Source organism: Rhinoraja longicauda, chromosome 1, assembly GCF_053455715.1.
Source record: "Rhinoraja longicauda isolate Sanriku21f chromosome 1, sRhiLon1.1, whole genome shotgun sequence".
NCBI classification, from domain to species: Eukaryota; Metazoa; Chordata; class Chondrichthyes; order Rajiformes; family Arhynchobatidae; genus Rhinoraja; species Rhinoraja longicauda.
In genome coordinates this window covers 63,589,411-63,602,586 of record NC_135953.1, presented here as the reverse complement: position 1 = coordinate 63,602,586, position 13,176 = coordinate 63,589,411, and the positions used below count along the sequence as shown (strand labels likewise).

General features: G+C 42.7%; 1 protein-coding gene across 1 annotated transcript in view; it reads right to left on the bottom strand.

Annotated features, from left to right (window-relative positions):
* Positions 1 to 13,176, bottom strand: part of nfxl1 (nuclear transcription factor, X-box binding-like 1) — a 98,464-nt gene that overhangs the window by 82,466 nt on the left and 2,822 nt on the right. Inside the window, exons 2-8 of the mRNA XM_078410602.1 lie at positions 9,749 to 9,916; positions 9,191 to 9,303; positions 8,400 to 8,530; positions 7,176 to 7,354; positions 6,924 to 7,085; positions 3,498 to 3,598; positions 136 to 250 (exon numbers count right to left, since the gene is read on the bottom strand). Of these exons, the coding sequence (XP_078266728.1) occupies positions 136 to 250; positions 3,498 to 3,598; positions 6,924 to 7,085; positions 7,176 to 7,354; positions 8,400 to 8,530; positions 9,191 to 9,303; positions 9,749 to 9,916 (969 nt within the window). The remainder of the gene's footprint in view (positions 1 to 135; positions 251 to 3,497; positions 3,599 to 6,923; positions 7,086 to 7,175; positions 7,355 to 8,399; positions 8,531 to 9,190; positions 9,304 to 9,748; positions 9,917 to 13,176) is intronic.

The following is a 13,176-nucleotide window of genomic DNA, read 5'->3' as shown; positions in this document are numbered from 1 at the left end:
AACAAAGGGAGTTTACTTGAAATTGTATACAGACACAAGGACAGGAAATAGCTACACAAATAATGTCAAAGAGAAGAAAGATGTTCTAGATTGGAAACGTAAATATTTAGGTGAATAGATGACAAGTATACATACTTGATTTTCCACATGGACAAACCCTGAATCCTGATCGTGGGCAATTTCCACAAGACCCACGGTGGCAGACCTGCTCACATGTATGATGACCACAAGACAGAGTTTTTCTGCACACCTAAGTGATAATAAATTTGTGTTACATATACCCTTTGTTAATCCAAATATTCTAAAAAATATTATTGTAATACTGAACCATATGCAAACAGCAGAAAATGATAAACACCAACTCCTGTCAACCAGTAAAATTATATGCCAATATGGCTATTTCAAAAACTGCTGTTTTTTTTCTACAAACATCAGGAACAGATATGGGTGAAGATAAGGAAATCTGAAAGTTATACAATGAGAGATCATGCAAGAGAGCACACAGGACAATGTCAACCATATCAGGCAGGAAAATTGGACGTAAACACAATGGAGCACAGTATTTTTGTTTGCAAGGAGGACCAGGTTTACAACCTAAATCACTTCCAGGACAGCTTTTTTTTTCAAGCCAGTCAGGAATATTAAAATGCCATTGGATAGCAGTAACAGGATTTGGATAGCAGTAACAGGATTGGATAGGATTTACGAAGGGGAAATCATGCTTGACTAATCTTCTGGAATTTTTTGAGGATGTAACTAGGAAAATGGACTGGGGAGAGCCAGTGGATGTAGTGTACCTGGACTTTCAGAAAGCCTTCGACAAGGTACCACATAGGAGATTAGTGAGCAAAATTAGAGCACAAGGTATTGGGGGTAGGGTACTGACATGGATAGAAAATTGGTTGGCAGACAGGAAACAAAGAGTAGGGATAAATGGGTCCCTTTCAGAATGGCAGGCAGTGACTAGTGGGGTACCGCAAGGCTCGGTGCTGGGACTGCAGCTATTTACAATATACATTAGTGACTTGGATGAAGGGATTAAAAGTAACTTTAGCAAATTTGCAATGACACAAAGCTGGGTGGCAGTGTGAACTGTGAGGAAGATGCTATGAGGTTCCAGGGTGACTTGGACAGGTTGTGTGAATGGGAAGATGCATGGCAGATGCAGTTTAATGTGGATAAATATGAGGTTATACACTTTGGTGGTAAGAACAGGAAGGCAGATTATTATCTGAATAGTGTCAAGTTAGGAAAAGGGGAAGTACAACGAGATCTGGGTGTCCATCAGTCACTGAAAGGAATAAAAAGGAATGGGTGACGTTTCGGGTCGCGACCCTTCTTCAGACTGATGTCAGGGGGGTGGGACAAAGGAAGGATATAGGTGGAGACAGGAAGATAGAGGGAGAACTGGGAAGGGGGAGGGGAAGAGAAACTATCTAAAGTTGGAGAAGTCAATGTTCATGCCGCTGGGCTGCAAAATGCCCAAGCGAAATATGAGGTGCTGTTCCTCCAATTTCCGGTGGGCCTCACTATGGCACTGGAGGAGGCCCATGACAGAAAGGTCAGACTGGGAGGGGGAGTTGGTGCTCAGCCACCGGGAGATCAGGTTGGTTAAGGCGGACTGAGCGAAGGTGTTGAGCGAAATGATCGCCGAGCCTGCGTTTCGTTTCGCGGATGCAAGACACCTCACATGTTCTCCATCTCCTCGATAACACCTCGGTAGGGGTCGAGCTGCCTGTCCGTGGGGGGGAAGAGAGTGGAAGTTTTGTTGCCTTCCATCACAGTGAGGGGGTGTTTGGAGTCACTGTGATGGATGTTTGTGTTGGGGTCGTGTGTCCTGTGTTCTTTTCTTTTTTGTTGTGTTCTGTGACTGCTGTAATTTCGTTCGGTACCTCGGTACCGAATGACAATAAAGTTCTGTACTGAGATGTCCTCATTCTTCAGGAAACGGGGCTTCCCCTCTTCCATTATAGATGAGGCTCTCACTAGGGTCTCTTCTTCATCCCGCAGCTCCGCTCTTGCTCCCCCTTCCCCCTATTCGTAACAAGGACAGAATCCCCCCCGTTCTCACCTTCCACCCCACCATCCAGCATATCCAACAAATCATCCGCCAACATTTCCGTCACTTACAACGGGACCCCATCACTGGCAACATCTTCCCATCCCCTCCCCTTTCGGCGTTCCGCAGAGACCGTTCCTTCCGTAACTCCCTGGTCCACTCGTCCCTTCCTACCCAAAACACCCCATCCCCGGGCACTTTCCCCTGCAACCGCAGGAGATGCAACACCTGTCCCTTTACCTCCCCCCTCAACTCCATCCAAGGACCCAGTCTTTCCAGGTGAGACAGAGGTTTACCTGCACCTCCTCCAACCTCATCTATTGCATCCGCTGCTCTAGATGTCAACTTCTTTACATCGGCGAAACCAAACGCAGGCTTTGCGATCGTTTCGCTCAACACCTTCGCTCAGTCCACCTTAACCAACCTGATGTCCCGGTGGCTGGGCACTTCAACTCCCCCTCCCACTCCCAGTCTGGCCTTTCTGTCATGGGCCTCCTCCAGTGCCATAGTGAAGCTCACTGGAAATTGGAGGAACAGCACCTCATATTTCGCTTGGGCAACTTGCAGCCCAGTGGTAAGAACATTGACTTCTCCAACTTTAGATAGTTCCTCTGTCCCTCTCTTCAATCCCCCTTCCCAGTTCTCCCTCTATCTTCCTGTCTCCACCTATATCCTTCCTTTGTCCCGCCCCCCTGACATCAGTCTGAAGAAGGGTCTTGACCCGAAACGTCCTGAGATGCTGCCTGACCTGCTGAGTTACTCCACCATTTTGTGAATAAACGGAGTTTCTACGTTCTCCCCGTGACATGCGTGGGTTTTCTCCGTGATCTTCGGTTTCCTCCCACACTCCAAAGACGTACAGGTTTGTAGGTTAGTTGGCTGGGCAAATGTAAAACAATGTCCCTAGTCGGTGTAGGATAGTGTTAATGTGCAGGGATCGTTGGGCGGCGCGGACCCGGTGGGCCGAAGGGCCTGTTTCTGCGCTGTATCTCTAAATCTAAATCTAAAAATGTTAACTTGCAATTTGATATCCAATTTTTCCTATTTTGACTGAAAAATCATTGACCAGAAACATTCATTTCTCTCTTCACAAAAGCTGCCCAACTTGATAAGTATTTCCAGTCGGTTAGTTGGTTGTTGTTAATATTTTTAAAACATTCTTTCATTATTACCACATCAAAATTCAAGAATTCCCAAGTTAACAGTGCTGCAGGAATACTTTCATCAACAATGACCTCAATGACTCTTTTCCAATGGCTACTAAAAATCAGCATTACATGTCAACTAATCACAGAATTCAACATTTGAATATTAAAAGCATCACTGTCCTTCTGTTTCGAATTATCCAAAGGTTTTCACCAGATCTACAAGAAGCTGAAATAACTAATAAACAAAGGAAGTTATTTGGTCTAATGTGTCATAATTGAGTTCAGTTTACCTCTTCACATTGCCATTGAGGATTAGCACATAGCTGCTCGGCTGTTTTCCTGCCACACAAACATCGTTGCAAGCTGACACGAGGACACTCTGGACAATTGCCTACAAAAAGCATTCAAGGGCAATTTTTGATATTTTAAATTTCAAACCACAGCATTTAATTTTTATTTAGTTACAATCACGATAGAGGAATTTTCATTTATGTCAGGCATAGGTCATTATGCCTGACAAATGAATCATCTAATTCCCTCAAATGAATGATCTAATTCTGATAAATTGTATAGGGCCCTGGTGAGACCACATCTGGAGTATTGTGTTCTGTTTTGGTCTCCTAATTTGAGGAAGGACATCCTTGTAATTGAAGCAGTGCAGCGTAGGTTCACGAGATTAATCCCTGGGATGGCGGGACTGTCTTATGTGGAAAGATTGAAAAGACTAGGCTTGTATTCACTGGAGTTTAGAAGAACGAGAGGGAATCTTATAGAGACACATACAATTATAAAAGGACTGGACAAGCTAGTTGCAGGAAAAATGTTCCCAATGTTGGAGGTGTCCAGAACCAGGGGCCACAGTCTTAGAATAAAGGGGAGGCCATTTAAAACTGAGGCGAGAAGGAACTTTTTCACCCAGAGAGTTGTGAATTTGTGGAATTCTCTGCCACAAAGGGCAGTGGAGGCCAAATCACTGGATGGATTTAAGAGTTAGATAGACCTCTTGGGGCAAGTGGAATCAAGGGATATGGGGAGAAGGCAGGCATGGGTTACTGATTGTGGATGATCAGCCATGATCACAATGAATGGCGGTGCTGGCTCGAAGGGCCGAATGGCCTCCTCCTGCACCTATTTTCTATGTTTCTATGTTTCTAAATTATGTACAGGGTCAGGCATCCATATAATTTTGTTTTGGCAGAATAAAAAGCTAATTTTAAATTACTCAACTCGTATGTTTTTTTAATTTTAAGCCACAAGAATTCATCCACATAGAATTTAGAAATATGTAGAAGTAGTTTACATTCCATTAAATACATTTTCTGGCCATTTCCTCCCCACCCCTCCCACCAAACCATCTTACTTAACACTTTCATGAGAGAGTTAGATTTAGCTCTTAGGGTTAAGAGAATCAAGGGATATGGGGAAAAAGCCGGAATGGGGTACTGATTTTCGATGATCATATTGAATGCGGTGCTGGCTCGAAGGGTCGAATGCATCTATTTTCTATGTTTCTATGTTTCATCTTTTCTCCCTTTTCTCCCTCAAGAGTGGAAGGAGAGCGAGTACGTGATGGACACCTGAACTATCCATTGCCATATTTCCCCACGATAAATAAGGAGGCCATTCAGTCCAGGATCATGTTGGAATGCAAAGATATCTACCTTCTTTGATGAACTGCCAACTATCTCTCCAACTATTCTCATTTACATTTCTATGGAAATTATTTAGATTTCTTCGTACCTAATTAATCAGCTATCCAAGAAATACTTAACTGAATCCTTCCAATCAGGTTTCCACCCGTGCCACAATATCAACATGGTGTGGTGACACCAGGTGGCAACCCAAGGGCACAACGAACCATCGGCTCTAGAGGGCGGCGTCTTGGTGTGGGAGGTGCCAGCCACGAGGGCGGTACCTGAGTTGGTATTTAAGGCCGGGCAACGCCCATGACTGGGAGAGTAGTAGGGAGCTGTACTGGAGAGAATAAACACGTCTAGTGCACGCAACTCGTGTCTGATTAGTTTTTTGGCTGGACTCCTTCGTGTTCCAGCTACAATGGCACCAATAAAAGTCTGTGCGGTATTTATGCCTGCAGGTTCATCTTGTCTACAATCAATGATGCAGTCAATCAAAGCATCCTTCTCTGCTATCTCTCCTGGCTCAGCCAGCAGAGTGGATTACATTTCTTTACTTCTATTCGCATCTATCCAGTTTTATCCAGAGAATCATCCTTCCCCTACCTCTGTGTTATCTCAGTGTGCTGGAGTCGATCCTTAACCTTAATACAAGTGCTGTCCTTCTGCAACAGTACTGAAAAGCAGTTTCCATGACTGCTGATGTTACAGTTTTACCTCACCTTTTCAACATTTCATATTGCTGTTCTCTTATTGCCAAATGTTGGCAGCTATCCTTTCATCTGCGCAAGTCCAAACCTGTGAAATTCCTTTCCAAAAGCACTCCATCTCATCCTCCACCTTTAGGATTCTTCTTAAAACCTACCAAATTAGCCTTAACTGATGCTTTATCATTAAGAATCTATAGCAGGATAACCTGTCCTTCATACTCATCCATGAGAAAGCCCAATTGCAATTTAACCTGTCTTAGCTGGTTTGGGAGAATATTCAAAACAGAGACTTAATTTACCTTGCTGAGATTAAATGGCATCTCTGAATAATAGATATCACTTAAAATGTATTTGGTTTCCAAACTCAAGGTCCAAAGAAATCGAGATATGTTCAGTTATCGCTTTACATCTATGCCCCATTTAGGTCAAGCATTAATACGATAAGATTTAACTTTATTTATCACAGGAGGGAAATTGATCTGCCAACAATCATAAAACACAAGATACATGAAATTAAAGTGACAAGTGAAAAGGATTGGGGATGTGCAAAGATTGGGGAGGGGGGCGGGGGAGGGGAGTCAGTCTACCTCACGACAGAAGGGGGAGGAGTTGTACAGTTTGATAGCCACAGGGAAAAAGGATCTCCTGCGGCGTTCTGTACTGCATCTTGATAGAACCAGTCTGTTGCTGAAGGCACTCCTCAGGTTGACCAGTGTGTCATGGAGGGGGTGAGCTGTATTGTCCAAGATGCTCCACAATTTGAGGTTCCTCCCCTCCAAGACCACCTCCCATGAATCCAACTCCATCCCCAGGACGGAACCAGCCTTCCTGATGAGCTTGTTAATCCTGTTGGCGTCCACGGCCTTCGCCCTGCTGCCCCAGCACACGACAGCGAAGAAGTTGGCACTGATTCCAATCGATTAGTAGAACATCTGCAGCATCTTACTGCAGAAGTTGAAGGAGCGGAGCCATTTGAAAAGGTACACTCGGCTCTGCCCCTTCTTGTACAGGGCCTCAGCATTCCTGGACCAGTCCAGTTTACTGTCCAGGCAAACTCCAAGGTATTTGTACTCCCTGGTAAACTGCACATCCACACCTTTGATGGAGACAGGGGACAGGGGTGTTCCTCTCCTCAAGTCTATCACAAACTACTTTGTCTTGTCGGTGTTGAGCTGCAGGTGATTCAGCCCACACCACCCATCAAAAAAGAATACAAATATATGTAAAAAATTAAAATATCATGTTATTTTCAGTTCAAATTAAAGCAGATGGATTCAAAGTGAAAAGCACAATGCTTTGCCTATACTAAGTATATATATGTTATATTACGTTTACTGAAAATTACACGTTGGAGTTTATGCCACACACTAACCTGCATGACATAAATTTTCACATTTATGCTGTCCACAAGATAACAAGCGACCACACGGCCGTTGACAGGACCATCCCTTAGCACTGCATCGCCTGGATATTGCTTTAGCCTTTACACAGTAGCACGTTATAGAGACCATCTTTGGACAAGGTGGGCAAGGGCCTAAATTAGAAACACAAACATCATTCTTAATTATGACTAGGTTTATTAAGATTGTGCAAAAAACAATTCACCTATTCTAAATTACTTTACCAGGATGGCATAAAAGAAGACACTTGTGTCCACATAAAGGCTTAAATTCTTTGTCACAAACTTGGCCACAGGAATGAGGGACAAGCCACGGGTCTTGTGGTGGATCTTCAACTTTTCGACAGTAGCAGTAGTATCTTGTCGGAGTTTGAGATTGTTCATACTGATGCCTACATTTAGGACTAAATAGAAAATCCAACATTAATTTTCTGAACTGCCAGAAGTTTTGTATAAATTGATTTCTACTTACAATTGTTTCTAAAAAAATATACAGTATCCAGCATTTTGCACATAAAAATGGTTTGTATTGTGGTACCCAACATAATAGATAATATAGCAAAATTATTTTACATAGGATTATTCAAAGCCCACAAATTCAATAAAAATATTTTTTATTGAAAAGTTTTTAAACAGTTATAAGAATTATCTCCAACAGAATCAAGTTACATGTTTCATAAGATTGTTGAGAAATATACAATTGAATGTTGATTCACGAATATTTGCACAGTCAATAAAAGTCCTGAGTGACAGGTCCACACTTAATGAATTTTGCATAATGGCAAACTATGTGAAGACAAAGCCAATAAGAATGCTGCCTCCATTCTTTAGCAACCTGGATTTAATCCCGATCTCCGGTGCTGTCTGTGTGGAGTTTGCAAGTTCTGTCTTTGACCTGCTAGAGTTTTCTTCAGGTTTCTTCCCCCACGCCAAAGATGAACAGATTAATGTGCTGGCGACACAAGAAACTGCAGGTGCAGGAATCCTAGCAAAAATCAACGTGCTGGGGGAACTCAGTGGGTCAGACAGCCAGGGTCAGGAGGGAATGAGCAGATGATGTTTCGGTTTGGACATTTTTACAGATAAATGGATTGATGTGTTGATTGTCACTGTAAATTATCCCTGGTGCGTGAGTGGTAGAATCTGTGGAGAGTTTACGAGCATGTAGGGAGAACAAAATAGAACTTGCATAGGATTTGTGCAAAATGGGCTTAAATTGATTAACATGACAAAAAAAATAAATTTAAATGGAGATTTCAGGGTAACAATAGGGCCCAAATTAGAGAAGAGCCAGTGCGGACTAGATGACAAATTATCCTAACCTGCAGGTGACTTAATATTGGTCTCCTAATTAACTGAGTTAGTCACTAATTCACAAGATGAGACTTTATCGCATGCAATACAATATTGAAACAAAGACCATCAGTTGAGTAAATATCCAATGATTACCATGGCCATGGATGATCTTTTTTTCCAAAATCATCATCCAGCACTGAGGATACAAGGAAAATGCTGTCTTTTGCCCATTTTTGAATACATGGCATGTGAAATATACAATAACAACGGAAACAACTCCAAACCTAAAGAGGAAACAAATGGAATCTTTAATTAAAAATAAAAATCTGAATTTTAAATAAGATGATTGAACAGTTAATGAACACAGATATATTTGCATATTTTAAACCATGGTCACCCTCAAGGAAATTGTTTCATTAATAAGGTCTCAAAAAATAAAATATATATTAATTCACAAACACTGTCAACAAACTTGCCAATAAAGGAGGCAATGAGTAAAAAAAATAAGATGTGAGCACAGGTCAAGTAAGTGGATATTTTCAAGGCATAGATAGATTTTTGAATAGTACACGTGTCAGAGGTTATGGGGAGACGTAAGAAGAATGGGGTTAGGAGAGATAGATCAGCCATGATTGAATGGTGGAGTATACTTGATAAGCCGAATGGCCTAATTCTACTGCTATCCCTTATGACCTTTTTTAAAAAAAATCCTAGCTTAGGTTATTTTTAGGAAACCGTTGACATTCCCAAATCAAATCACAGATCTCCAGCTTATCCAAAGTCTTCTGAATGTCAATCACAATTTGATCATTAGGATGAATACAAAAATATGAAAAAAAATCTAAAATTAAGAACACATAAACTTGTGGTATAATATTTCACAGTCCTCAAAGGATTATCAACAGATTAGGATTGACATTGTAAAAACATATATCAATACTTACAGCTTGGTTCCTCTTTACAGAGGCAATGCAGATGAGACATGTTTGAGCCCCTGACTGAAATGCGTCATTCAAATATTGTTTTGTACGTTCTAGTTCTCTGGAAAATTCGTCACCTATATAAAATCAAAGAATCAATTCATGAAGCAAGATAGTTTTAAGTTTTGCAATCCATCTGGTATTAAGAGATATTTACACTTCTAAATGTTGATACATGCAATATTGATTCCTCCATCTTAACCAAACATGAGAATGTAACTAACTATTTTACAATGCATGCACCCCTCAAATCAGCATTAAAAATACTTAATTCTGGTATGGAAATTGTGCACTACATTGTGCAGATCAAGGTAATGCCAAGACTTAACTTTGCCATTGTATTTTCAAAATCATTTAGAAATTTTCACAAGCTGCATTTGATCCATTTGTAACAAAAATCTCATTTTATATTAATGTTTCAGGATTCAAAGTTCACACTGAACAATAAGCATATTTATAATTTATGGTCCATGTTTTCACATTATACTTTAACCATTATTAAGTACATTTGTTTCATCTCACCTATATGATCTGAATATGTGGTAAATGTTGATGCAACAATTTTCCCTTGCTGGCTCTCAAAATCATCCCCTCCTTCTTCCTCAGAGGAAGTGTCTTCATCAGCAAACCTTTGAACTGCAGCTTGATTAGCCTTACGGATTTCTTCAAATCTTTTCAGTGATGATAGCTCTACCGAAAAAAAAAATATTATTAATAGAACTTAAATTGCAAGCTGTTGCATCAGTCATATTAACTTCCATTCACTCTTCTGATAATGTATTAAATTCAAAATAAACCACCAGTGGTTTGAGAAACATCTACAAATGTTATAGCTTTGTAAAACAAAACAGAATTATGAAAAGTATTATACTCATGGAAAGGTTAGCTCAGCAAGTTCAATGAATTTTTCACCCAGAATCTGTGGAATTCTCTGCCACAGAAGGCAATAGATGCCAATTCACTGGATGTTTTCAATAGATAGTTAGATACAGCTCTGAGGGCTAATGAAATTAAGGGATATGGGGAGAAAGCAGGAACGGGGTATTGATTTTGGATGATCAGCCATGATCATATTGAATGGCGGTGCTGGCTCAACGGGCCGAATGGCCTGCTCCAGCCCTTATTTTTTATGTTTCTAACTCCGGATGTCAAAAAAGAGAGACTATTTTTTAAATATTTAAAAAAATAAAATTGTTTTAAAAAAAAGCCGTTCTAGTGTAAAGAAAGTATATGGGTGGGGGTGTTGGAAAGTATTTGAAAAGGAAATTAGGAGAGCCAAGAAGGGGCGCAAAATATAATTGACAGCAAGACTTTTTTAATACTTTGGTATTTTCCATAATATGTTAAGAGAAAGTGGTTATTTATAGAAAGAACAAGGTCATTAGGGACAAAATGGCAATCTGTGCACGGAGCTGGAAGACGTAGGCGAGATCTTAAATGAATACTCTGCTTAATGATTAGGACATTGTTGTTGGAGAGTCCAGATAGTCAGATGGTGGAATTCAAGAATAAGTTACTATTAAAAAGGTGTTACATGTCATAGAGGGCTCAATGATAAATAAGTCGCCAGGGCTTGGTGATATAGTTCAATGGATCTTTATTATCATGTGCACCACGGTAAAGTGAGATACTTTTTCTGCATACAGATTAGTGAGATTATTGCCATACACAAGCCCAATCCCCGGTTTGCTCATAATGCAAAGAAACAGCCCCAAGTCTATATGCAATATAGACAATAAACCAGCATCTGCAGTTTTCTTTCCTTCCATTACATTATAAAACATTGGTTCAACCATTGCTGGAGTACTGCGCGCATTTCAGGTCCCCATGTTACAGATAAAACAGAATATATTGGAATAGTGCAGAGGGGATTCACGTGAAGATTACTTGGGGAGGATTGTTTCAGTTAGGAAGGATAGTGAATAAACTGTGTTTGTTTTCCTTGTAGATTGGGATGTCAAGGGACCTGATAGAGATTTCCAGAATTATGAGGCACAGAGATGGGGAAGATAGCCAGAGGCCATTTGATTGGCTCTACCACCTCCCCCGCACCCCCCCCCCCCCCCCCACGTGGGATCCGGCGCGTCCTGATTGGCTCCTGCCACTCCCCCACACATGGGTTCGATTGATTAGCTCCAATCTCCCGCTCGACTGGTCGCTGTTCCGGGTCCCAAGTGGGGGGAGCGCCGTCGCCCCTCTGATTGGTCGCCGGCTCTTCACGCTCAAAGCGTGCTGGTTGTCCGACGGGGCTTCTTCCCACACAAAGCAATGGCTGTCGCCGTCAAGTCGCCGCTGCTGCTGAATGAGGGGACAGTCGCCGTCGAGCCACCGCCGCCTCAGGGTGGTTGAGGGGGGATGGAGTGGGTTGGGAGGAGGGGAGGATAAGGGGGGTAGAGGGGGGATGGTGGGTGAGGGGAGGGGTGATGAGGAGGGTTGAGGGGGGATGGTGGGTATGGGGGGGGAGGATGCAGGGGGAGGGAGGGGAAGATAAGAGTGGGGGAGGGGAGGGTGCTAGACCAATGCAGGAGAGATTTGGGCCAACGGGTTCATCCTTTTCTAGTCTATTATACACCTACTGACTCCCACAGCTATCTAGACTACACTTCTTCCCACCATGCCTCCTGCAAAGACTATATCCTCTACTCCCAATAAGTCCAACTAGGACTTCTGAGATGTCCTAATTCGTTAGGGAACGGAGGTTCGCCTCTTCCATCATAGCCGAGGCCCTCACAAGGGTCTCCTCGATATTCCACAGCTCCGTTCTTCCACCCACTACCCCCAGTCGCAACAGGGACAGAGTCCCCCTAGTCCTCACCTTTCACCCCATCAGCCGTCACATGCAGCACATAATCCTCCGACATGTTTGCCAGCTCCAATGGGATCCCACCACTAGCCACATCTTCCCACATCTTCCCACCTCCACACTTTCCCATGGTCCACAGAAACCATTCCCTCCGCAACACCCTGGTTAACTCATCCCTTCCCACCCAAACCACCCCTTCCCCAGGTACTTTCTCTTGCAACTGCAGGAGATGTAGCACCTGTCCCTTTACCTCCTCCCTCGACTCTGTCCAAAGACCCCGACAGTCCTTTCAGGTGAGGCTGAGGTTCACTTGCACCTCCTCCAACCTCATCTACAATATCTGCTGTTCCAGGTGTGCGCTCCTATATATTGGCAAGATCAAGCGCAGGCTCAGCGAACGTTTCGCTGAACCATATAACCATATAACAACTACAGCACGGAAACAGGCCCGTTCGGCCCTACCAGTCCACGCCGACCACTCTCTCTGACCTAGTCTCATCTACCTGCTCTCAGACCCCTCCCATCCATATACCTATCCAATTTACTCTTAAATAATAAAATCAAGCCTGCCTCCACCACTTCCACCGGAAGCCCATTCCATACAGCCACCACCCTCTGAGTAAAGAAGTTACCCCTCATGTTCCCCTAAACTTTTGTCCCTCAATTCTGAAGCTATGTCCCCTTGTTGGAATCTTCCCCACTCTCAAAGGGAAAAGCCTACCCACGTCAACTCTGTCCGTCCCTCTTAAAATTTTAAAAACCTCTAACAAGTCCCCCCTCAACCTTCTACGCTCCAAAGAATAAAGACCCAACCTGTTCAACCTCTCTCTGTAGCTTAAGTGCTGAAACCCTGGCAACATTCTAGTAAATCTCCTCTGTACCCTCTCCATTTTGTCGACATCCTTCCTATAATTTGGCGACCAGAACTGCACACCATACTCCAGATTCGGCCTCACCAATGCCCTGTACAATTTTAACATTACATCCCAACTTCTATATTCGATGCTCTGATTTATAAAGGCAAGCATACCAAATGCCTTCTTCACCACCCTATCCACATGAGATTCCACCTTCAGGGAACAATGCACAGTTATTCCCAGATCCCTCTGTTCCACTGCATTCCTCAATTCCCTACCATTTACCCTGT